The sequence below is a fragment of the Acinonyx jubatus genome, chromosome F2 (genome assembly GCF_027475565.1).
Source record: "Acinonyx jubatus isolate Ajub_Pintada_27869175 chromosome F2, VMU_Ajub_asm_v1.0, whole genome shotgun sequence".
In the NCBI taxonomy this organism is placed as follows: domain Eukaryota; kingdom Metazoa; phylum Chordata; class Mammalia; order Carnivora; family Felidae; genus Acinonyx; species Acinonyx jubatus.
Genome location: NC_069394.1, coordinates 66,235,462 through 66,261,733, shown reverse-complemented (window position 1 = coordinate 66,261,733; position 26,272 = coordinate 66,235,462). Strand labels below are relative to the sequence as shown.

The following is a 26,272-nucleotide window of genomic DNA, read 5'->3' as shown; positions in this document are numbered from 1 at the left end:
TTATTTTTATTTTAGGTTTTAACTCATTAATTTCTGTTTTTTATCTTTACTAACTGCTATCTTCATCCTTCCTTAGGTGTACTTTGTTATTCTTCTAACTTCTTGAACTTGACTATTTAATTCACTTATTTCATTCTTTCCTGTATTTATTTATTTATTCGTTTATTTAAAACGTTTTATTTAAAATGTTTATTTATTTTTGAGACAATTCAAGAGACAGAGTGCAAGTGGCGGAGGGGCAGACAGAGAATCTGAAGCGGGCTCCAGGCTCTGAGCTGTCAGCACAGAGCCCGATGCAGAGCTCGAACCTACCAACCGTGAGATCATGACCGGAGCCAAAGTTGGGTGCTTAACTGACTGAGCCACTCAGGTGCCCCATTTTTTCCTGTTTATTAATGTAAATATTTTTAATGCCATGAATTTTCCCATAAGCACTGCTTTAACTGAATGTCACCGTTTTTTCATGTGTAGTCTTAATGATCATTTTTTAATAGTCTGCAAAATCAGATTTCATCTCCTCTTTGACTCAAGCATTTATTTTAGAATTTAAAAAATTTCCAGGTGTCCAGGTCTTTTTGTTTCCCAGTCTTGCTATTAATTTCTGTCTTTAGTGATCCTACTTCCCTTGACAGCTGCCTCTCTCTTTCCTTTTCTTCGCAGTGAAAAGTCTCTAAAGGACTTTCACTTGTCTGTATTTGCTACATCTATCTTCCTGTTCTTTTAAATTCATTTAATCATCAGGTTTCCCTTATCACCACCTCTATCTACATCACTAAATCAATTCTTCTTGCTCATTTTGACTTATCAGTATAATTTGGAAAACTAAATACGTCCAAATTTGATTTTTTTTTGTTATGATGTGAATAAGGGGTCAAGATTCGTGATTTCCCACATGGGTAGCCAATTGATTCAGCATCATTTATTTAAAAAAATTTTTTTTCAATGCTTATTTCATTTGAAAGAGAGAGAAAGAGTGTGCACACAAGTGGGGGAGGGGCAGAAAGAGAGGGAGAGAAAGAATCCCAGAGCCCAGCACAGAGCCTGATTTGGGGCTCGATCTCACCAACTGCAGGACCATTTATTGAAAAGACAATCTTTTCCACTACATTACTACATTTGTAACCAAACATCCCCAATGTGTGTGCATCTGTTTCTGAAATTTACAATGTTTCATTAGCCTATTTCTCAGTCCTTGAACCAATATCACACTACCTTAACTATAACTATAGTTTATAACAAGTCTTTAGAACTGGGAGGAATATAAAACTTCTATAACATGGTTCTTATTTTTTCTGATTGTCTTGACTACTTTGGGCTTTTTCTTTTTTTTCAAGATTTTATTTCAAGTAATCTCTACACCCAATGCAGGGCTCAAACTCACAATCCTGAGATCAAGAGTCACACATTCCACCCACTGAGCCAGCCAGGTGCCCCTGGGCTTTTTTAATCTTTATGTAGGTTTTACAGTGTGTGGATTCTACCAAAGGGGAAAAAAAAACCCTGCTGGGATCTTTATTGTGATTTCACTAAATCTATAGGTCAATTCAAGAAAAACTACCATCTTTAAAATATTCAATCTTCCAATCCATGAACAATAGTATATACTTCTGTTCACTTAGGTCTTCTTTTCCTCTATAATATCTTATAGTTTCCTATGCAGAGTCATATGCATCTCTTGTTAGACTGATCCCTACATATTTGATCTTTTGTTGATGTAAATTTAAATTGTTATTTCAATTTTTGTCAATGATGCTTTACAGAAATACAACTACATATTGACTTTGCACCCTTCAAATTTGCAAACTCACTTATTACTCCTAATAGTTTTCTAAGTACATAATCATGTCATCCATAAATAGTGACACTTATACTTCTTTCCTAATCTTTATATCTTTTATTTCTTTTTCTTAAATTACAGTACTAGCTAGAGACTCCAAAATAATACTGAATAGAAAAGGTGATAAATGACATTCTTTATACATTGGTCTTTCTGTGACTTTTCTCCTTTATTCTATTAATAACACAGCTAATTATAATGTCTGGTTTTTGAATGTTAAGCCAATCTTATATTTCTGGGAAAATAGAAATTGGGTCAAAATATATTCTTTTTCCTAAAAATTGCAGATTTAATTTGATAGTATGTTATACTTTCATCTATATTCGTGAGTGATACTGGCTGTAATTTTCTATTCTTGTCATATCCCTGCTAGGTTTTAGTAGCAAGATTATGCTGGCCTATAATAAGTTGTGAAGTGTGTCCTTTTTTCTCTCATTCTCTGGAAGAGTTTGTGGGTGAAATTTTAGTTTGACAGTTATTTATTTTTTTCCATCACTTTGAAGCTAACTTTCCTTTGTCTTCTAGTTTCTTAGTTTCTGTTGAAACAGAATCTGTTTCTGGCAATCTCATGGCTGCTCCTTTGAAGATAATGATTTTCTTTCTCTGTCACTACTTTTATTTCCCGTTCTCACTACTTTTACTTATTTATTTGGTTTACTTTTCCATTTTGCATGTCTTTTTTCTTTCTTTTTTTAAGTAGGCTCCGTGCCCAGTGTGGGGCTTAAAGTCACTATCCTGAGATCAATACTTGCATGCTCTACTGACTGAACCAGCCAGGCACCCCTTTTCTTTTCCATTTTGGTAAAGAGTTTACTCTCAGGTTTAAAATGCCCTATATACATAGATAGATATAGATGTGTGTGTGTGTGTGTGTGTGTGTGTGTGTGTGTGTGTGTTTCTATTTAAATTCGTTAGTTAACATACAGTGTAATATTAGTTTCAGGTGTACAATATAGTGATTCAACACTTCCCCACAACACTCAGTGCTCATCACAACAAGTGCCCTTCTTAATCCTCATCACCTATTTCACTCATACTCACACCCACCACCCCTCTGGTAACCATAAGTTTGTTCTCTATAGCTAAGAGTCTGTTAGTTTGCCTCCCTCCCTCTCTTTTTACTCCCCCATTGGTCATTTGTTTTTGCTCACATATGAGTGAAATCATTTCTCTTTGATTTTGGTTTCTACTTATACTCTGCTAATCTACTGTGGTTTTCTTGTAATGTTACTGTACTTAAGATTCATAAGGCTTCTTGAATCTGTACATTAATGTGTTTTATCAAGCTTTAGAGATTTTTCAGCCATTACCTTTCCAAAGACTACTTCTGCTATATTTTCCCATTCCTCTCCTGGGACCCTAATAACCTTTTTAACACATTTTGTGCCAGATTAAGGATAGAAGATTAAAAAACTTTTAACCTTACTCCCTTTGACAAGTGGGGTCTATGTCCTCTGTGCACGAATCTGAGCAAGCTGTGTGACACAGCTGATCAACAGAATACGAAAATGTGCCAGTGTCCATGCCCACATGGTCAGAGACCAGGTGTTCCCATACTTCCTCTCTTTTCGAATGCTTGCTCTGGGTGAAGCCAGCTGCCATGGAAGAAGGCCAACTACCCTGAGACTGCCATTTATGGAAAGAAAGAAACGCTGGCCAGCCCCAGAAATACCAGCTACCCTACCCTGGCATCACATATAAGAATGCAGAAGTCATCTTAGATGTTCCAGCTCCAGGAGGGGACATGTGGAGATAAAGCAAGGCCCCAGACTATGCAGCTAGTGGAGCCATCCCAGCCATCTCTAGCTGTTTGAACTACCCCAGCTGAAAATCAAAGCACTGTGGATCACAGACAAATTGAACCTGATATGCTGACTAAATTCCTGAACCTTAGAATCATGAACACAAAAAAAGTTGCTTTAGGCCAATACGTTCTAGAGTCATTTGTTACTTTTGGGAGAGATAATCCTCCACAGAGGATACTTCTGAGTGTCCCTGTACATTCTTCCTGCCAAGCACTGACCAATTTTTACCCGGGCCATTTCTCAGGGTTGTGTTTGCAGCTAGCAACCTTGAGGAATAAATAATATCTTTTTCTGGGACAAAGAGAAGTATTACTGTAAAAAAGGCATCCTCCCCAAGCTCATTACTGCTCAGATGTAATGAAAATTCACTGTGTGCACAGTATCCACATAAAATCCTCCAGGTTGCCACTATGGGATGTGGTGGGGCTAGAGGAGCTGACACAGTATGATTTTCATGTTGCCTCCTGTGCCATGAATAAGAAGTCCTTTGCCTCTGACCCAGGAGACTTGTGTCTTCTGTTAGCATCCAGGAAGCGGTAATAGGCTAACTTATTTGTTCAATTATAAGGTAAAATCTTAGATTCTCCACAAGTCTTGACAGATACAGAGCAATAGGTAACTAGAACATATTCCATGTGTCTTTTCCATATTTTCTACCTTTTGCCTCATTGTGTTTCATTCTGAATGATTTCCTTTTGACCTAATATTCCAGTCCACTAATTCTCTCTGAATTTGGGGTCTTATTTGCTATTAAAACCATCTCCAATGAGTTCTTATTTAAGGTATGTTATTTTTCATTCTTAAACATCTATTTGATTCTTTTTTTCACAATTTTCAGTCCTCTACTGAAATTCTCATTCCTTTTTTTTTCTCCCATCAACATAATAGTCATTTTGAAGCTCATGTGAAAGAATTCCATTATTAGAATCTCCTGTGGATGTTTCTATCATTTCCTCTTCATTTTTGGTCACACTGTCATACCTCCTTTTGCCTTTTTATTTTTAATTCAGTGTTTTATGAAAAATTTAGAGTTAACTTGAGATTTAGGGTAATGTTACCTTCCTCCAAAGATTAACATTTACTTCAAGTAGGTGGCTAGTGGTACTCAAATCACAGATTACCTTAATCTAATCACAGATTGAGCTATTTCAAAGCCAGATTTATTTCTAAGGGATACCACTTTGGGGTTCCAATGGCATAAAGGGTTTACCAGGACTGATGCTCCAACGTTGGTGGAGTATTAACACCTGTTTTTGTTTTTCCAGCCTTAAGTGTCCATCAGAAGCTCTGCTCAGCTTCTCATCCACCTTTCCCAGAATCAGTAGATGCTACCCAGAGGAAAAGTAGCCTAAATGCCAGGTTCATCTCTGCCTTCCCAGCATTCCAATACACTCAAATACATGTCTTCCACTTTGTCCAGTTTTTCTAATTTTTAAAACTGGAGTGTTAATCCAAATAATTTATCCAATGTTGCCAAAAATGGAACTCCTCCAAAACCAGATGTGTTTAATGTTTAACGGTTTTAGAAGTTCTGTTTTTTCCATTTTCTCCATTATGGGCCTGACCCACACAACACTTGTTTTCAAAATATGCATTCTACCAAAAACCTTAAGGCTGGAGGTGTATTTTCAAATAAATCAGGATACACGTTATTAGCTATGAAAATACCTTACAAAACGTCATTTGCACAAAAACTTTTTATCTAGGGTAGTGAAGACAAAACTTTTGGAATAAAACAACTTAAAAGATTACATATATATCTTATATGAAAGAAAAAAAATGTACCAAAGTATTTCACATTTAAATTGGAAAGAAGAAAAACGATATCAGCTTTTGTATTTTATACTTTCCAATTCTAATTGTCTCTAAGCATTTACTAACATTAGCTAGAAATAAAGTGTCATTTATCATGACCCAGTGTTTTTAAGACATTCAAAACATACTGTTTTTTTGTATTCTTTTTCTTTTGAAAAATTACATAATTTTATGAAAATGTAAAGTTTACTGAAAGCCTAAGAGAAATACCATATATGCCAACACTCACCATGAAAAATACGAAAATCAATATATGGATGAGAACCTCTTCTTTCTGATTCAAATCCTGCCCGACTCCTTACACGTACATCTCCTGGACAAAATCGAGAATAAAACATAAGCTTAGAAGGCTGCCATCTGGGAAGAAGCTCCCATATGCAGCAAAGGTTTATGTGGTATCATACTCACAAGTAATGACCCATTAGTGATATATATGGAATAAGTAGTTGAGAGTGGATTTATGTGAAGGGGTTTACAAATTTTCAATATTGAGTTGTAAGGCTAGATGAGGCGTTTTTTTCATCTTCCCTTACAATAATAATAATTACAACCTAAATTTTAAAGTTAGCATTTGAAAACATGACAAGTACATAACAATCCAACCTAATATCTTATTATTCACAAGGAGTTTAAAAAATCCTCAGCACAAAACTTTAAAAATCCAGAAAGAAAAATATTAAGTGTCTAGCACCATCCTATAGACTATAAGAGACATGAAAGAAAATATATTACCTATTCTCAAGGACCTTACAATTTTATAAACGTACAGAAAAGTAAAGTGTTAAAGACTTTGCAATAAACGTTTAATTTGATATAACTTTTCTCTTTTCTCATTGACTATGGATATACCCAAGGCCTTTAGTTGGGTCTTAACTTAAACTTCAACCTTTATAAGCCCAGAATTGTTTCTACATGTGTCTATAGGACTTTTGGATCTACTTCTCCATAGAGCAAAATAACCACTGCAACTGTGTACCAGACACTCTGCTCCTTATAGGCATTATTTTAATTCTCTAAGCAACTCTGAGAGGTAGGAATCTTAGTCCCCATTTTACAGATGAAGATATTGAGACTGTGAGAGGTAGCCTGCTCATGCCACAAAGCTAGTGTAAAGGGTGAGTCAGGATTTAAACTTTGCTCTGTGGGCTCCAAAGGCAGCACTTTCCCCACTATACTTCCACAGCCTCCAACTGCACAACCTTTAGGTCTTCAGTCCCTTGAATTCTGCTTGCCTAGAAGGACTTCCTGCTCACTTGTTGTTTCTCTAAATAAGGCCATCATTTCCAACAAGGCTCATGTCATCTGAGTCCACCCCACAATGATTAATCATCTTTCTCACGTGGGGATTCCTTCACCCTGCAACAAACTAAGCTCTTACTGAGCATCCACTACAGGTCAGGCACTGCAAATATACCAGTGAGCAAAACACATAAAGTCCCTGTCTCCATGAAATGTATGCTTTCATGGAGACAAATAACATAACAAGTAATAATTTCATTCTATGGAAGATGGCAATAACTAACCTGGAGAAAACTAAAGCAAGGAAAAAGGAATATGGAGGGAGAAGTAGGGGAGGACTGACTTACTAGTGTGGTCAGAGAAAACCTCATTGGAAAGGAGGTATCTGAGCAGAGAAGCCTGAAGGAAGTGAGGCAGTGAGCCATGTGGCTATCCGGAAGAAGAAGTTTCCAGGCACAAGGAAGAACAAATAAAATATCCTGAGAAGGGGTATGTTCAAGGTCAAGCAAAGAGGCCAGCATGACTAGAGTGAGGTGAGTGTCAAGTGAGGTCAGAGAGGTAGCAGGGCTGGATCACGCAGGACCTTTGTGGACCATCATAATACCTCTGGCTATTTGTCTAAGACAGAAAACCATCAGAAGATTCTGAAGGGAGGAGTGAGACTGATTTAACTTATGTCTCAAAATGTTCACTCTGACCACATAGACTATAACTGAGAAGAGGCACAGAGGAAGAGGCAGGGAGACTGGCTAAGGAGCAAACGTAAGAAACAAGGCAATAACTATGGCTTGGTGGGGGGTGGGCATGGAGAGATGTCATTCATAGGGATGTGCATGATAAGTTCTGGAGGTTTAATGTACAACAATGCAACTATAACAATAAAAAAATAACTATGGCTTAGATCGGGATGGTAACAGCAGTGGCTGGTGAAATTCTGGATATGTTTTGAAGGTATTAGCAAAGAGGATTTGCTGATAAAGTAGACATGGAGTAGGTAAGAAATAAGAGACAAAAAGGACCTGAAGGTTTCTGATGTGACAACCAGAAGAATGGAGTTACATGTTCTGAGACGGCAAAAGACTGAAAAATGAACAGACTTGGGCAACATAAATGTTTTGTTTAATAGACATATTACACTCATGTGGAAATGTTCTACAGAGTTTAAAAAAAAATGAGTCTAAAGGTCTGTTTTCAGGAGAGCAGAATCCTGAACATGTTTGCTGAGAGAGATGGAGACTGTAAGGAGGAAAAAGCCACACAGTCGTGAGGAAAAAAATATGTACCAGAGTAGAATGGAGCTGAGGCAGACATCCAAGGTAAATTAAAGAGGGGAAAAAAGGAAGAAGAGCAAAAATGGGGCACTGGAGAACACTTAGGCTTAAGAGGAAGAAAAAGGATTCGTGAAAAAGGCAAGCAAACAAACAAACCAGAAAAAGGTGAAGAACATGAATGGCTCAATATCTTAGAAGTTGAGGGAGGAATTCTGAGCATGAGGAAAGGAGTCATGGAAGACTCCTTTAAGAAAAGCAAAGTAAACCTGCCTACTAGACTCTTAAGTTTCTTTATTTATTTTGAGAGAGAGAGAGCACACGAGCACAAGCGGGGGAGGGTCAGAGAGGAGAGACAGAATGTCAGGAAGGCTCTGCAACATCAGTGCAGAGGCTGATGCAGGGCTTGAACTCACAAACTGTGAGATCGTGACCTGAGCTGAGATCAAGAGTCGGACGCTTAACCAACTGCGCCACCCAGGTGTCCCTGGAATCTTAATAGTATGTTTTTAATAGTATGAATTAAAGTAGAAGGGATTGATGAGTGTGTGGATGAGGAGAGAAATCTGGCAAAGAGAGGGAGAGAGAAAGAAAATTATACACATATAATCTAAGTTCATTTCACCTTATGGACTTGAGGAATACATTAAAAATTTAGGAACAGACACTGGACAAAGACAAATGGTCTTCCTTGCCAGCCACGTGACAACAAAATTCATGCAGTGACAGTACTATGTGATCAGGTATTTCATGGCCTCCTTTTTGTCCATGGACATCTCTTTAGCATTTAGCAACTCTACAAATCTGAAACACTTTTTATGAAGAATGCTCAGAATTCAAAAATTTTTTCAATGTTTATTTTGAGAGAGAGAGGTAGGGGGTGGGGGAGGAAGAGAGCGCGCATGTGAGGGAGAGGCAGAGAGAGAGAGGGAGACAGAGAATCCCAAGCAGGCTCCGTGCTCTCAGCACAGAGCCCCACACAGGGCTCAAATTCTTCAACTATGAGGTCATGGCCTGAGTTGAAATCAAGAGTCAGAAGCTTAGCTGACTAAGCCACCCACGCGCCCCTAGAATTCAATTTAAAATTTTGTACTAAAGATAGAGCCCCAGTTATTAAGCCAGAGATTTTTCAATTACTCTAAAATGCCTCTTCATTTATATCACATTCAATATTGGTTTTGAGACTTTTAAACTTCAAAATAATAGATTATTTCTATTGCAAATAGTAATGAAAAGTAACCAAATGAAAGCTATCTCAATCTCAAATAACACTGGATGATGACAAAATTAACTGATATTGGTACAAAATACATAATGCTTACCTAGCATACGAATGTACAATGCAGTCTGATCAGAACTGTCATAGGAAATCGCTCCACGCCTCTAGGGAAAAAAAACATACATGTTTAATGCATGACAAGTAATGTTATACGAAATTCAACAGACATTATTATTTGTAAAGCACTGTGCAAAAGAAGTTGGATATACAAAATGAAATTAGATATGGCATCTGCTCTTAAAATCTCTAGTTGTGAGGAAGACAACTGTAATATGATTAAGCAATACCATACAAGTGGATACAGAGTAAGGAACACGCACCAGGTAGAAAGTTAATGGCGGAGTCAGATAAGCCCACTTGGTGAGAGACATTTTGCAGAGGTAGACAGAACTGAAGAAGAGATATGGTCCAACTATTTACCATGCCCTTAATTTAAACACATATGAATAAGCAAACAAGAATCATCATTTGAAAAAAACCCATCAGCTAGAAATAAACGAAACAAAATGAAAAACCAACCAAACAGCCCAGAAGCTAGCAAGAAGTAAGAGAATTTTTTATTTTTTTATTTTTTAAATATTTCTTGATTTATTTTGGTGGGGGGAGGGGAAGAGTGAGAAGGAAAGAGAATCCTAAGCAGGCTCCGTGCTGTCAGCACAGAGTTTGACACGGGGCTCGATCTCACAAACTGGGAGATCATGACCTGAGCTGAAATCAAGAGTCAGACACTCAAATGACTGAGCCACCCAGATGCCCTGAGAATTTTTAAAATGTAATTAGTTTACTCAAAGAGATTTGAGAAAACACTGAATCTTTAAAACAATAAACAAAAAATTTTTAAATATATTTTAAAAAGTAAACAGATATGGCAATGTATCTTGCAACATTATTCATAATGGCCCCAAACTAAAAACAACCTGGATATCCAGCAACTAATGAATGGATTAATAAAATGTGGCATATCTAGACCAACGAAGTATTATTCAGACATATAAAAGGTATGAAGTACTGATACATGCTACAACATGGATGAACCTTGAGAACAGTGAAAAGAGCCAGTCACAAAGGACCATACGGTGTATGGTACTATTGACATGAAATGTCCCAAACAAGCAAATCCATAGAGGCAGAAAGTAGCCTAGTGGCTGTCTAGAGTTGGGAGAGCTGGGGAAAAATGGAGAGTGAATGCTAATGGGTACTGTGTTTCTATCTACGGTAATGAAAATGTTCTCAAATTATTTGTGGTAATGACTGCACAACTCTGTGAATACACTGAAAATTACTGAATTGTATACTTCAAATGGGTGAATTGTATGGTATATGTGAATTGTACTTCAATAAAACTATTATAAAAAAATAACAGGGGTGCTTCGGTGGCTCAGTTGGTTAAGTGTCCAACTTTGGTTCAGGTTGTGATCTCAGAGCTTGTGAGTTCGAGCCCCACGTCGGGCTCTGTGCTGACAGCTCAGAGCCTGGAGCCTGCTTCGGATTCTGTGTCTCCCTCTCTCTCTGCCCCTCCTCTGCTCATGCTCTGTCTCTCTCAAGAACAAATAAACATTTTTAAAAATTAAAAAAAAAACAAATATTACATATTTTAAAAATATTAATACAAAATAAATTTTAAGAGCTGAAATACACTCAGCAACTTCTGCCAACTCTACCTTCACTCTCATCTCCCTTTCTCTATCCCTACTTCTTCCTTCCATCTCAGGCGAGAGCACCTCTACACCTGGACTCTTGCAGTGGGCTGCTGACTAGTTTTTCTGATACATCTCTTGGCCTCCAGTCCACTCTTCACACAGAAGCAATAGCAAACAACTCAACATCTGCTCAAAATCCTCCAATGGTTCTCCACACACTTGGAATAAAGTCCAGCACCCAGCTCTGATTTTTTTTTTCAATATATGAAGTTTATTGTCAAATTGGTTTCCATACAACACCCAGTGCTCATCCCAAAAGGTGCCCTCCTCAATACCCATCACCCACCCTCCCCTCCCTCCCACCCCCCATCAACCCTCAGTTTGTTCTCAGTTTTCAAGAGTCTCTTATGCTTTGGCTCTCTCCCACTCTAACCTCTTTTTTTTTTTCCCCTTCTCCTCCCCCATGGGTTTCTGTTAAGTTTCTCAGGATCCACATAAGAGTGAAAACATATGGTATCTGTCTTTCTCTGTATGGCTTATTTCACTTAGCATCACACTCTCCAGTTCCATCCATGTTGCTACAAAGGGCCATATTTCATTCTTTCTCATTGCCACATAGTACTCCATTGTGTATATAAACCACAATTTCTTTATCCATTCATCAGTTGATGGACATTTAGGCTCTTTCCATAATTTGGCTATTGTTGAGAGTGCTCCTATAAACATTGGGGTACAAGTGCCCCTATGCATCAGTACTCCTGTATCCCTTGGGTGAATTCCTAGCAGTGCTATTGCTGAGTCATAGGGTAGTTCTATTTTTAATTTTTTGAGGAAACTCCACACTGTTTTCCAGAGTGGCTGCACCAATTTGCATTTCCACCAACAGTGCAAGAGGGTTCCCATTTCTCCACATCCTCTCCAGCATCTATAGTCTCCTGATTTGTTCATTTCGGCCACTCTGACTGGCGTGAGGTGGTATCTGAGTGTGGTTTTGATTTGTATTTCCCTGATGAGAAGCGACGTTGAGCATCTTTTCAAGTGCCTATTGGCCATCTGGATGTCTTCTTTAGAGAAGTGTCTATTCATGTTTTCTGCCCATTTCTTCACTGGGTTATTTGTTTTTCGGGTGTGGAGTTTGGTGAGCTCTTTATAGATTTTGGATACTAGCCCTTTGTCCGATATGTCATTTGCAAATATCTTTTCCCATTACGTTGGTTGCCTTTTAGTTTTGTTGGTTGTTTCCTTTGCTGTGCAGAAGCTTTTTATCTTCATAAGGTCCCAGTAGTTCATTTTTGCTTTTAATTCCCTTGCCTTTGGGGATGTGTCAAGTAAGAAACTGCTAAGGCTGAGGTCAGAGAGGTTTTTTCCTGCTTTCTCCTCTAGGGTTTTGATGGTTTCCTGTCTCACATTCAGGTCCTTCATCCACTTTGAGTTTATTTTTGTGAATGGTGTGAGAAAGTGGTCTAGTTTCAATCTTCTGCATGTTGCTGTCCAGTTCTCCCAGCACCATTTGTTAAAGAGACTTTTTTCCATTGGATATTCTTTCCTGCTTTGTCAAAGATGAGTTGGCCATATGTTTGTGGGTCTAGTTCTGGGGTTTCTATTCTACTCCATTGGTCTATGTGTCTGTTTTTGTGCCACAAGCTCTGATTTCTAAAGGCCTCCGTGATCTGCCTACCTCTCGGTCCTTGTGTCCTCTGACCTACCCTCACCACCACGACCCAGCCACACTGGATTCCTTGCTGTTCCTCAACTGCACCACAGACAGATGCAGCCTTTATACTTGTTCTCTCGTCCAGGATCACTGCATCACTGTTCTCTTCTTATCTCTCAGGTTCTAGATGAAATGTCATCTCTCCAGAGAGGCATTCCAAGACTACCAAATCAAAAGTCACCTGAAAGCCACCTTCTCCCATAGCCCTACTTTCCTGCTCTGTATGACACTTAGCTGGTATATGGCTATCTTTGTTTGCTCGTTCTAAAATGGAAGTTCCACAAGAGCAGCAACTGTGTCTGATTTTCCATGGTACCCCTGACCCCTAAAACAGTAGCTTTTAGTAGATTCTAAATAAATTAGTGAATTTATTAAGTTGATGAATAAACTCATGAATACCAGAATTGATATAAAGACAGATTTCAAAATCTAGAAAATAAAACTGATCAAACCACCTATTGGAAAGACCTTTCTAACTTATCTACAAGACATGTCTAGAAGTCATGAAAGATGGATCAAAATGAGTTCAACAGACATGACAAAGGGCAAATTTCCTGCTACTATACCCAAAAATGGAAGGAACAAAAAAGTGCCTTACAAATCAACTAGAAAGTGATGAATAATAGTGTGGAAAACAGGTAGGACATAAACATATTATTCACAGGAAAAGAAATAATAAGCCCATAAACACAAGATGCTCGACTTCATTAACAAAAGTAATAAACATTAAAGCAATGAGAGATTTCTACAAATCAGATTAATGATCTTCTTCCCTCACAAAATTCTGGCATGAGATTTACAACTCCTGAACACACACCTAGAAATCTCAAGGAAAAATAATCTTTTTACCACTATCACTATAAAGAAATTTACTTTTATTTATAGCCCTTACTTGGATTTAGTTTGCAAAATAATTCCCCAAATCATTGTTATTATCTCCTTATAATGTTTATCATGTAAGAGAAAAATGTCAATTAAACTCTTAACACAATTTCAGGTATCCTTACAAAAACAAAAAAGCTTCAAACAAAGATAAATTTCTAATTTCTAATTTCTAACACTGATTGTCTCCAGGGAGCCTGAGGGACAGAGATAGGAAGACTTTTCAATGTTTATCTGTTGAATTCTTTCTCTTTTTTGAGAGAGAGACAGAGACAGCTGAGTAGGGGAAGGGCAGAGAGAGAGGGAGACAGAGAAACCCAAGCAGGCTCTGCGCTGACAGTACGGAGCCCAACGTGAGGCTAGAACCCACAAGACTGTGAGATCATGACCTGAGCTAAAACCAAGAATTGGATGCTTAACTGACTGAGATACCTAGACTCCCCTGTTGAATTCTGCAACATGTGCAGTTATTATATATTCACAAAATAAAATTAAAAGTAAAAAGTAAAATAAAAATCTACTACAAAGAAAGCTATAAAGAAAAGCTTGATCTAAAATCCCAAGGGACTAAATCATACACTCATAGCAGCATCATGCTTAAAGTGTCTTCTACCAACAGAGTACTATCCGAAGGAAGCCTACTGCAGTGTAAATTAAAACAGTTTCAGGGTAAACTATTTATTCTGGAGCAAACAGCCACTGTAATCACTTGGTATGAGAAGGCACCTCTCATACTTGCTGTCGATCCTCCCCTAAGACATTTAGCTTATTAGATTACAGGCCTCCCCTTAATACCACCATATTAGACGAAAACCTAGTAGAGAGCATACATGTGGAAATAAATATTTCTATCAGCCAGGACATATTAATGAAACTATAGATATCACTATGTAATGCTTGTCATGGCCATCACCTATTAACCTGCTAGTGTCCAATAACAACTTGGATAAACAGGTTGTTAAAACGAATTGTAACTTGTTATCTCTAACAGCCCTCTTTAGGAAAGTGACTGGCCTTACTATTTTCTTTAATATAGGATGACTATTTACTAAAACAGCCACTAATTAGGAATGTAAAATCTCATTACAAGGACTGAGAAAGACTAATATCAGTGCTCTGTTAAAATAATGTAAGTCAAAAACTAGTTAGTTAACAGGATCTAAATTGTATCTATGGCATACTAAATTTCTTTTAAGGTAATCCCTTTAGACTTATTTATAGAGGCATTAATTTAGAAATAAGAGTGACAAGGTCTATATTAATCATAAAAACCTGGCAAAAGAATAGAATTTTAAATATGTTAAATTCCTTGGTGAAGTACAAATTATTCAAATTATTCTATTCATTACTAATTTAAGTTTTATCCAAAAATAGTTTAAATGCTACATTAAACCACACATAATTCTTATAAAATAAATTCAAATAAGATAATTTTAAAGGATGGACCTTAAAATATATCTATCTGAACCCATCAACAAATATATCCTCAGGGATAATTCATTCATGTATCTCCTCACAGACCAAGATTAAAAATATTATTAAAAATATTATTAAATTCTCTCAGTAAGCAATTGAGGTAGAACAAAGTAACACATTTTTGAAAAGTACACTGTAAATTATGAAGAACAATAAAAATTTGATTTGCATGTTAGAATTAGTTATTTTAAACCATAGTTATGAGTGCTTTATACACCAACACTGCAGCACAGATGTAACACATATTTTTTAAAGATTACCAATTTAAAGTCATCTGCTAGTAAAATTCTATTTTTAATAAAAATAATAAAACAAAGTTAATCCAAATCCTGTGTCACTGACAGTCATAAAACACTCTGAGCTATCATCCACATTTCCACCTCACCTCACCAGTGAATGGAAATAACTGAGAAGCTTCTACTCGTGACTTTTCTAATTTAGCCATCCTGGGAACAGCTTGTAAAGCAAACCAGTATAGGTCAAAACATGGGCGAGGCTGAGCTAATCAGAAACTGACAGGCACAGCATAAACAAGTTAAATTTTAAGGTTCCAAAGTATCCACTGCCATGCTAACAGGACTTCTGAGTGCCCGGTTTGACACTCGCTCATCTTAAATCAGGATGAATCTCTCTTCCACCAAAGATCTGACTTATGAAGTGAATGTCAAAAGGTGTAAAAATTGTCCCAATATTAGTTAATACATAATTTTTAAAGACAGACCTTTTAAAAAACCGAGCAAAGATATTTTTATCTGTTTTTATCCTGTTTAAGTTTTCCACTAAAATGATCTACTGTGCAAAAGTATGTTTATTTCCCTTACATGGAAAAAGTAATAATATGTTAACTGACACTTGCTGGACTCCTACTGTGGGTGAGGAACTGTTACAGGTACTTTCATACAAAATCTCAATCCATACAAGACCTTCACAAGGTAGGTTTTGTTGGCTCCGTTTTGTGGATTTGTAAACCACCGGTCAAAGGGCTTAATCAACAGTAGCACTAAATACGTTTTTTGGTAACATTACTAAACAACAGCACCAGACTACAAAAGATGCAAGTCCAGTCAAAGTTTTAAAAGCAGTTTTCTCTGATGTAGTAAAATGAGCTTTTTAAGGGCATATTCATCTTACACGTGCTAGAGAAACATGCTGGTGTTTGATTGTCTATCTGCATCAATCTACTGAATAATTAGTATCCTTCCCAATCTTCTGGCCTATGCAAACATTATATTTTTCAAAAAATAACACAAACTTAAAATGTTAACATTCTTTTTGTTTAAAAACTTAATTTTTTGCTGGTGAGAAAAAAAGTAAAAAGTCTTTGAAAACATCCACAACTCAATTAACGTGTTATTAGTACTAACTTGACCTTCATTCAATAACTTGGTAAGCTAATCCTTTAAAAACAATGAGTAAACAGCTGTCAGTGCAACAAAATTAATTCTTAACTTACCAAACACAAGGATTTTAAAAATTTGAGTACACTGTTGTTTTTTTTAAGAGATAATTTTTTAAAAGAGATTTCTTCAATCATATTCACTAAGACTACTTCACGTAAGGGACACTTAGTTATGCTTAAAACATTATGCTTAAATGCGAAAAATTATGTATCAAGGATTAAAACCCTGGCTGGAAAAGAAATTTAACTTTATGGAAGCTTTGTGTTACTTAGCAAATACTGATTGGCCTTATAAATCTTAAGTGAATATTCTTCAATTTAATACAGGAAGAAAAAAGCTGCATGATGGAAGAAAGATACAATCATTTTTAGACAAGTATAGAAAAAATAATTTCACATAGTGTCATCTTAAATATTTCCTACTTTAGTCTGAGACTTTTGTCTAGATGGAAGCATTTCTGAATCCTGATCCTCAGAATTCAAGTTCAAAAACAACAGACACATAATAAATCTTACATTTTTTCCAACATATTATAAGTTAGGTACACATCTTAGTAGCAGTAACACTTTAACAGAGAACACGAGAGGTTATTATTTAGTTTTTAAAAAGTTCCTAACTGTTCAGAAATTCTCAACAACTATACATTAAACGTAAGTATTAGGAAATTCTTATCTCCAAAAGTATTTAAAATATGTATACCAAAACTATAAATTGTTTAATAATTATTTAATCTTAAAAGGTGTATTTCTATAACTATAAAAACTTCTTTAAGGGGATGATACTGAGGGAAGCTACTTCAATACCGAGGAATGATACCATAAAAAGCCCTTAAATGGAGGAATAAGGTGGGGGGAAGAATAAAAATTACACACTTAACCACAATTAAGCTTTTCAGCTGAAAGGTAAAAATCATAGCTCTTTTAATCAGAAAAATAAAAACTGAAGCAAAAGAAATTCATAGTAATTCTATTCCAATCAAATATATAAACTAATGATGAACGTCACAATCCTAAAAATAAAGATGGCCTACCTTAGAGGCGATCCACTTGATAAGAACCACAGCCAGACACCAGATCAATGTAATTCCCATTGGATCAACCAAAAGCCCACTGCATAATCTCCCTCCTCTTCCAGCAGGCAATGAGTAAGGAAGACTTATTACGAGTTTGATAATAACCAGCTGTCCGGAGGCAGAAGAGAGGGGACACTGACTGCCTTGAACCTCAAGCAGCTGCCTTCAAACAACGATCACCTGACTCCTCTGAGAAGGCGCTGCCAGCCAGCCTTCCTACCCAGCGCGTGCTTAATGCCACAACCCCAGGGTTGGGGGAGAGCAGAAGTAATGTTGGAAGAGGAAAGGAAAAACCTTAGTGAGAGCTGACCTAAAAGTCTCACAAAATGTAGACAGAAGAGGTCTCGGGCTAGCCCCAAAGACTTCTACATCTGAATACTAAACAGAGTGCTTTGACACAACTTCCCAAAAATGTTTAGCAATACAAAAAATTTCCTAATTTCTTTCACATAGACAAGCTTCACAAGTATAATGTCCTGGCATTTAAAAATATTAATGCATTTTATTCTTTCTTTTCAACTTTTAACACTGAATTTGTTTGACTTTTGATTTCCTTTAGGGCTAGGATTACTTTATGAATGTTAGAGTCTTTCATAAATATTGCCGGCCCTATTTAACATTATAATTCACTCATTTAGCATTTATTGACAAAGGCCAGTCTAACAGCGCATTTTCAGACAATTAAAAGTATATTATTTCTACGTCCTAAATGCCATCTTGCTTATAATTACAATATTTTTCACTACATGTCGCCTTTTCTTGGCTGGTGAGTGAACTCTCTATTAGCCAAGTGTGCCTATATTCATCCACCTTCATGACCTCATAGCAGCCAGCAGGTTGCAGGTAGTACTGCTGAGAAAGTCTTTCCTGAAACTTTCATCCAAGTATTCTGCAAATACTTACTACGCTGCTCCTATGCACCAGGCCCTGTGCTAGATGCCAAGGGCATCATCACCCAGTGAAAACAGAAATGGCTCCCGCCCTTGAGAAGCTTACGGTTTTGTCAGTCTCCTGTAACCAAAGTCTACAAAAATAAGTGCAAAATTGCACATGTAACAAGTGTCCACAATGAAGTGGAGGTAAGAACTGCCAACACAGCCTGGATCTGACCTAATTGAGAGGTGAGGGTCTTCTTCCCACAGTTCCTGAAATGTCCCTGAGCTGAAATGAAGGGGCAAGAACATGAAGAGGACAGGAAGAGTGATCTGTGTAGACACCACAACACATGATGGCCAAGGAACTGATGAAACAAAGCACAGTAAGAAGAGATGGCAAGAACAGGGGTGACTAGAACCCAGGGCGAGCCAAAGCGGAGTCCACGTGAAGGTGTTTGGTCTTCATCCTGAAAGCTACCCTAAAGAGCTTCAGCAGGTATTGGTCAAGGACAGCTCTGTGGGGTAGAGCTGGCCAGGCAGTTAAGAGGCCACTGCAGAGGTCCAGGCGAGAGGACATGAGCCTAGGCTGGGTGGTAGAGATGAAGAGAGGGGGCTGGCCGGAGAAATACTGAGGACGTGACAAGACAGAGGCATCTGCATGTCAACACCACACAAAGGCTGGTTCTAAAATATTTGAAATAGCCCAAATGGGTCAAATACTAATGCTATTTTCATGATCCAATCCTCAGTACGAAGAGTTTATTTAAAAGAAAAGTTAATTCTAGACCTGTCAAAATGAAGCATAAATTAAATTAGCAGATCTAAATCAAAATTTTCCTAAATTGAAGCCGTTTATAACACATGGTCATAAATTTCTCACTCTACCTTATACATTATGTATATCTCTTCTTGCTACTGAACTAACAAGCTGTAATGCAATCCTTGAACAAATGGAGAAGACTTTTTTTGTCAGGAACCTAAGCGTGACATGAGATTGTCAGGGTCTTTCATTACTCTCTGCATTCTAGTAGGGTTCCAGTAACCAAACCGAAAGGATGCCCAGGGGTAGGACAGAGCAGCAGAACGCGTATTCACCGGAGTCTCAGGAGAAATGCTGGTGGCCATGGGTAAGGGGCCGTGGAGCCTGCACCAGTGGCTACCACAGACTTGAGGTCATTATCTGCCACTCTAGCCCATGTTGCACACTCTGAATTAGCCCATCACCGTGATGCTCAGTCCAGGAGTACTTCTCATTTTCATACTTCCTTTCCAATCAGCTACTTAAAGAGTCAAATTTTGAGAAGCAAATACAAGATTGCTGTTTTCAGTAAATATTTTTACTTAAATATTTTTATGTCTTTTTGGTTAACGGTGAGCTCAAGGATCTGCATTTTCATTTAGTCTACAAAGGAAGGCTCGAACAGGAAAGAAAGGCAAGAATCAGAATTGAGACACAGGAAAAAAAAAAAAAAAGACAGTAAGAAAGGCAGTCCTAACAGTTCTCTCATTTAAGTGAATTTCTGTCAAGAGTTTATTTCCACCATCTCAAAACTCTACTAGTCTTAGAGACAAGAATCTGGGTTTATTTCGCATCTTTACTCCCAAGAGCTGAGTGAGCCAGGGCAAGTCACCACTTCGCAGGCCCTTCTACTCCTCACCTTCACAGGACTTACAAGAGTGTCATACAAGAATACTTCGCTTATAGCAGCTCTCAGTAAATTTTTGCCAAATCAGAATTAGATATTTAAGACCCAAGAAGGATACTGACCTAATCACTCCAGCTTCAACCCAGCAAAAGACTTAACTGAAGTCACACGGATCTATGAGGGCAACTTGCACTGTGCTTGTCTAGGGCCTAGGAGAGCTACGGTCTTGGCTTTCATTGTTCACACTAGTGAATAGGTTGGCTCCCTAAAGTGGTTTTCCCAGCACCCTCTTCTTAAATTTCTACTGTATGTCTAACAGTAAAGTACAGAGATAATCAGGACACAAGCCTCCCAAATCGGAACATTCTCTATTTGAATAGAAACAGTATTGAATTTATGCCTAAAAAAACCCATAGATCCTTCATTGCTAATGATACATGTACATCATTCAAATCTTACAAAAATCTTAGGCAATGTAATTTTTTTCTTAAAACAGTACCCTTAACACTCTTAATGGCATGGACCTAATAGGTTTAAATTTTTTTCTTTTTGTGAGATATGAGATATTTACTACTAATTTATAAGTCACAAGACTTCTTTTAATAATAAAAAAATCAATAAGATGAAATAAAAGCAAAAGCTGCTATCAAATTAGTATGAATATTCCTTTACATTATGTGTATTTCATAGAAAATTCTCCTAAATATTAATCTTTCCAGATTGAATCATGTAAATTATTCCATAAAGAAAAAGCTACCTCTTTTACACTAATGACACATGTATCCTTTTACACGAACTTTTCTCACCCCAAAGCGTTAGTGAAACATGGAAGGATAACAACAACAAAAAAATCAGACTATACTAGAAAAATTAAGGCACAGGATACAACTAAGCTTTCAAAAACAGAATTTGATACGTTAAGAACAAAGTATAATTTTTTTTTAACTTTCTGGGGCTAATATCTGAAAAATCAAAGTATTAAAGGCAGACTATTTTAAAATAGTTTAAAACTGTGATCAATAGAAAGAAAAGACATTGACTTTGATCATTGTGTTTTAGAGAAGTAATCCAAGTGCAAATTTTATCCCTGGGGCTCTCTGCCACCCACAGGACACCTGTCAATCTTGGCAATAGCCTTTAGCTATCCATATAGAGACTCAGCATGTCCTTCCCTTAACCAAATTAGGCTACCCTCATCTGCATTGACATCAGCGTCTATAATTTTGGATTCTCATGGACAGAAATAGCCTATCCCAGAGTTTTTTATACAAATGTTGTGTCTGTGGAAAACTATAACGAAACTTGCAATAGAAAAATATAAACACTATAGTCAAAACCTTCCAATTGTGCTTTTATCATTTTGAATTCCAGCCAATTTTCACAGCAAATAATGTGTCAAAGCAGGTTTTTTGTTCAAACCCACATATCAGGGCTTATTATTCTTCAAATGGTATGAATTTCAAGAGATAGGAAAGTGACAAAAAATGAAGCTTCAATAACAAAAATATTTTAACTATGGTAACATGGGAATTTTACCAGTAAATTAAGACCTTTGTATCATATTGATTTACAGCTCCGAATTAAGTTTTTTGTTACATAGTATCTCAGTAGTTGACGACAATGGGCATGTGATTAGTCCTAGAGTATGGAGGAAGCAGTAAAAGCACCTTGACATTTTACAAAACATTCAAGTCTTCTGTTACAGACAACTGTCTTATGATACTAAAAGAACTGAGATTTGCATATTGAACCATTGTTCATGATATATTAAAAATTATGGAAAAGTAGAAGTGGTTGCAATTTTTAGAAGGAAAAAACAGTAGTGCAGATCTATAGAGTACGAACTTAGAAAAAGAACATCAACGTGCATGCTGTAAGTGTAAGACTACTGGTATGTTATTAGACCAGGAGAATGTCATAAACAGGGGACACCTTAATTTCAGCAAAGCTGCACATGAAGTCTCTGGTGGCAATCTTTTTAAAACTTTTTTTTTTTTTTAATTTTTTTTCCCCACGTTTTTATTTATTTTTGGGACAGAGAAAGACAGAGCATGAACGGGGGAGGGGCAGAGAGAGAGGGAGACAAAGAATCGGAAACAGGCTCCAGGCTCTGAGCCATCAGCCCAGAGCCTGACGCGGGGCTCGAACTCACGGACCGTGAGATCGTGACCTGGCTGAAGTCGGACGCTTAACCGACTGCGCCACCCAGGCGCCCTCTGGTGGCAATCTTAAAAAAAAAAACCAGAGCAATGTGAGCCCCACACTACATTTAGGCAGACTCCTAGCTGACTAAAACATACCCAGAGATTAAGTACTTGATATCAAACTGGTGGAAGAATTCTAGAGGTAACTAACAGAACTCTGCTCTTGACCTCGTCTAGTTCCACAGTTCATTTATTGGGGTGCAGATCAGACAAATGCATATCAAATCTGCATATAAATGCAAAGGATAAAACAGCATGCTTAATTACAAATAACAAAAAAAGTCAGAATGTTTAATCTCTAAATAAGAGACAGTAATTAAAGGCAATCTTAGGAGACATTGAAAGTCAAATAAGTATCCAGATAGAGGATGTTCCCTTATTCTCAATACAGACCACTTTTATGAGACTGAGTTCAGTCTGAATATCACACTGGAAGATGCATACATATATGGCATTTTATTTTTTATTTTTTTTTTAAAAATGTTTATTTTTTTGAGAGTGTGTGTGTGTGTGTGAGTGAGTGGGAGAGGGGCAGAAAGAGAGGGGGACAAGGGAGCTGAAGCAGGCTCTGTGCTGACATCAGAGAGTCCGATGTGGGGCTTGGATTCACAAACTGTGAGATCATGACCTGAGCCAAAGTCAGACACTTAACCGACTGAACCACTGAGGCACCCCTTATATCTTATTTTTAATTTTTTTTTAATTTTAGGGAGAGTATGCACATGTGTACAAGGCAGGGAAGGGGCCGAGGGAGAACTAGAGAGAGAATCTTTTTTTAAAAAATTGTTTTTAATGTTTATTTTTTAGACAGAGAGAGACAGAGCATGAATGGGGGACAGAGAGAGAGAGAGAGAGGGAGACACAGAATCCAAAGCAGGCTCAATGCTCTGAGCTGTCAGCACAGAGCCCGACGTGGGGCTTGAACTCACAGAGCGTAAGACCATGATCGGAGCCGAAGTCGGATGCTTAACCGACTGAGTCACCCAGGCGCCAGAAAGTAGAGAGAATCTTAAGCAGGTTCCATGCTCAGTGAAGAGGCTGACACAGGGCTCAATCCTATGATCCTAAAATCATGACCTGAGCCAAAATCAAGAGTCAAATGGTCAACCAACTGAGCTACCCAGGTACCCCATACATGGCATTTTAAAATGCAGATAAGAATAATATACATAAGGGATAACAGTACTATGAACGGAGATGCTTTTGGCAAAGAAATAAAGAGGGGCAGCATTGGTGTTAAACAGCTATAAGGTAAAATAATAATCTAAGCAGTTTGGCTTTTTTTTTGGTGAAATTACAGAAGGTAGAAATAAGACTAACATGCAGTAAGTTTGTGGAAAATAGAATTTGATTCAATATTACTATCTAAGAACTTCCTACAACTTGAGCCATGTAAATTGAGAAGAGCTGCCTCAAACAAGCCTCTGTCAAGGAGGTTATGAGACAGGCTAGGACAAATGATCTTCATGCTCTCTGCCAATTCCAAGATTCCATAATACTATAATTGAATCAGACACTGGAGTTCAGGGAAGCTGAAGTGCTTGAAATTTGTAGGTTGAGTACCAAAGAGGGAAAGTGTGAAGAAAATAGGCTCTAAAATTCTGAAAGTGAATCTTCTTGACTCCTTGGCTAAATATTAAGCTAGTTATGTACAGTATGAGATTCCATGAGGCCAGGAGAATAACCAAGGGAAGAACTACTAAAGGAGACATGAGTCGCAACCAACCACTGTAAAGAGCTCTCACAGAATATCTGGGACATTCCACAGAGACCCCAGAAATGCCCTACCTTAGGAGAAGGGCAAAACTAGTCCATCAATGCAGAAAATTTTATTGAACAACACCGTTCTAGACCCACACTAACAAAACTCATAATATGCCAAAAAGGATCAGGCTGATCAGCAAGTAACAAAATTGTCTGCCAGATCAAAATTCAACACTCTTTTAAGAATGACAAATAAAATTACAAATTAGGAGAATAAACAGGAAAAGGTAACCCAACCCAAGGGGTAAAAAGTCATAAAAACAAACCTAGAAATGATCAAGATGATGGAATTAGTAGAAAATAATTTCTAAAATGTTATTATATATAATATTTTCAAAGATTTAAAGGAAAACATGCAAACAATGAAAAAATAAATTAAAACTTTAAAAAAATGGACTCTTTGTAGCTGATAAATATAGTATCTAAATTAAAAGATTCACAGTTGGGCTTAACAGCTGAATAAAGAGAGTAGAAAAAGAGAGCAGTGTAAATTACCTAAACATTTCCCAAATTTGATGAGAACTACCAATCCAAATATCGAAGAAGGTCAATGAACTTCAAATAGGAAAAACACAAAACCACACCAAGATACGACAACAAAATTGCTGAAAATCAGTTGATACCAAAACCAAAAACATTATAAGAAAAAGACACCACAGATGAAACCCCTCATAAGACACAAGAGTCTTTAAGAAAACATTAGAGGGGCGCCTGGGTGGCTCAGTCGGTTGAGCGTCCGACTTTGCTCAGGTCACGATCTCACGGTCCGTGAGTTCGAGCCCCGCATCTGGCTCTGTGCCGACAGCTCAGAGCCTGGAGCCTGCTTCAGATTCTGTGTCTCCCTCTCTCTCTGGCCCTCCCCCCATTCATGCTCTGTCTCTCTCTGTCTCAAAAATAAATAAATGTTAAAAAAAAAAAATTTAAAAAAAAAGAGAAAACATTAGAAAATCAAATTCAACAATATATAAAAAGGAAATGCATTATGACTAAGGGTAAACATTTCAAACATGGCTTAATGTTTGAAAAAACAATTAAATGTAATTCAACATATTAAAAGAAAAAAATCATACAATCACTTCAATTGACAAAGAAAAAGCATTTAACAAAACTCAATACTCATTTATGATAGACACTCCTACTAATAATATAATAAATGAAAAATTTCTTCACCTTATGAAGATCTATGAAAAATCTACAACAATTATCATACTGAGCAACAAAAAACAATGCTTTTTCCCAAACATGAACAAGGTAAGGATGTCTGTTCTACCACTTCAACATAGTATTATAAGTTATAGCTAATGCATTAAGACAAGAAAAAGAAACATAAGGCATACAAATTGGAAAGGAGAAGAAAATCTGTCTTTATTTGCAGGACAATCAGTTTGTCTATGTAGAAATCCTAAAAACTCTACAAAAAAAAACCCTATTAGAACTAAAATTTACCAAAGTCACAAGACATAAGACCAATATACAAAAATCGCTCTATTTCTATATACTAATGAAAAATGTTTGCAACATGAAATTTAAAAAATATTATTTCCAGGGCACCTGGGTGGCTCAGTCAATTAGGTGTCTGACTCTCGATTTCGGCTCAGGTCATGATCTCATGGTCATGGGATCGAGCCCTGGGTCAGACTCTGTGCTTGGTGTGGAGCCTGCTGGGAATTCTCTCTCTCCCTCTGCCCTTCTCCTGCTCATGCTCACTCACTCTCTCTCTCTCAAAAAACACACAAACAAACAAATACATATTATTTCCAATAGCATCCACAAACATGAAATACTTAGGGACAAATTTAATAGAATGCGTGCAACAAGATCTATACAATGTAAACTATTTAAAACATTTTTGAGAGAAATTAAAGAAGAGCTACATAAATGGAGAAATATACCATATGTTGTTGTGGGACTGAATTGTGTTCCCTCAAGAGACATGTCAAAGTCCTAACTCTGGATACCTGTGAATGTGACCTTATTTGGAAACAGGTTCTCCGCAGATGTAATTAAGATGAGGGCATACTGGGTTAGAATGAGTTCTGAGTCCAATATAACTGGTGATCTTATAAGGAGAGAGAAATTTGGACACAGACATACAACTACACAGGGAGAAGGCCATATAAAGACGGAGGCAGAGACTGAAATAATGCATCTACAAGCCAAGGAATGCCAAGGATTGCCAGCACCCACCAGAGGAGGCATGGAAAGATTCTTCCCCTGGGGACTTCAAAGAGAGCATGGCCCTGCTGACATCTTAATTTGTGATGTCTAGCTTCTAGAACTATAAGAGAATAAATCTCTGCTGTTGTAAGCCACCCAGTTGTGATGTTTTGTTTGGGCAGCATACCTAGTAAACTAA

The 26,272-nt window shown here is 37.2% G+C and overlaps 1 protein-coding gene across 2 annotated transcripts in view; it reads right to left on the bottom strand.

The window, feature by feature from the left end:
- PDE7A (phosphodiesterase 7A) overlaps window positions 1-26,272 on the bottom strand; it is a 122,533-nt gene that overhangs the window by 51,077 nt on the left and 45,184 nt on the right. Inside the window, exons 1-3 of one of the 2 annotated variants that reach the window (XM_015083947.3) lie at window positions 17,386-18,885; window positions 9,287-9,347; window positions 5,687-5,770 (exon numbers count right to left, since the gene is read on the bottom strand). In XM_015083947.3, the coding sequence (XP_014939433.1) occupies window positions 5,687-5,770; window positions 9,287-9,347; window positions 17,386-17,445 (205 nt within the window). In that variant the 5' untranslated portion in view covers window positions 17,446-18,885. Of the gene's footprint in view, window positions 1-5,686; window positions 5,771-9,286; window positions 9,348-17,385; window positions 18,886-26,272 lie in introns of those variants that run through there. The other variant, XM_027042753.2, reaches the window with a different exon arrangement.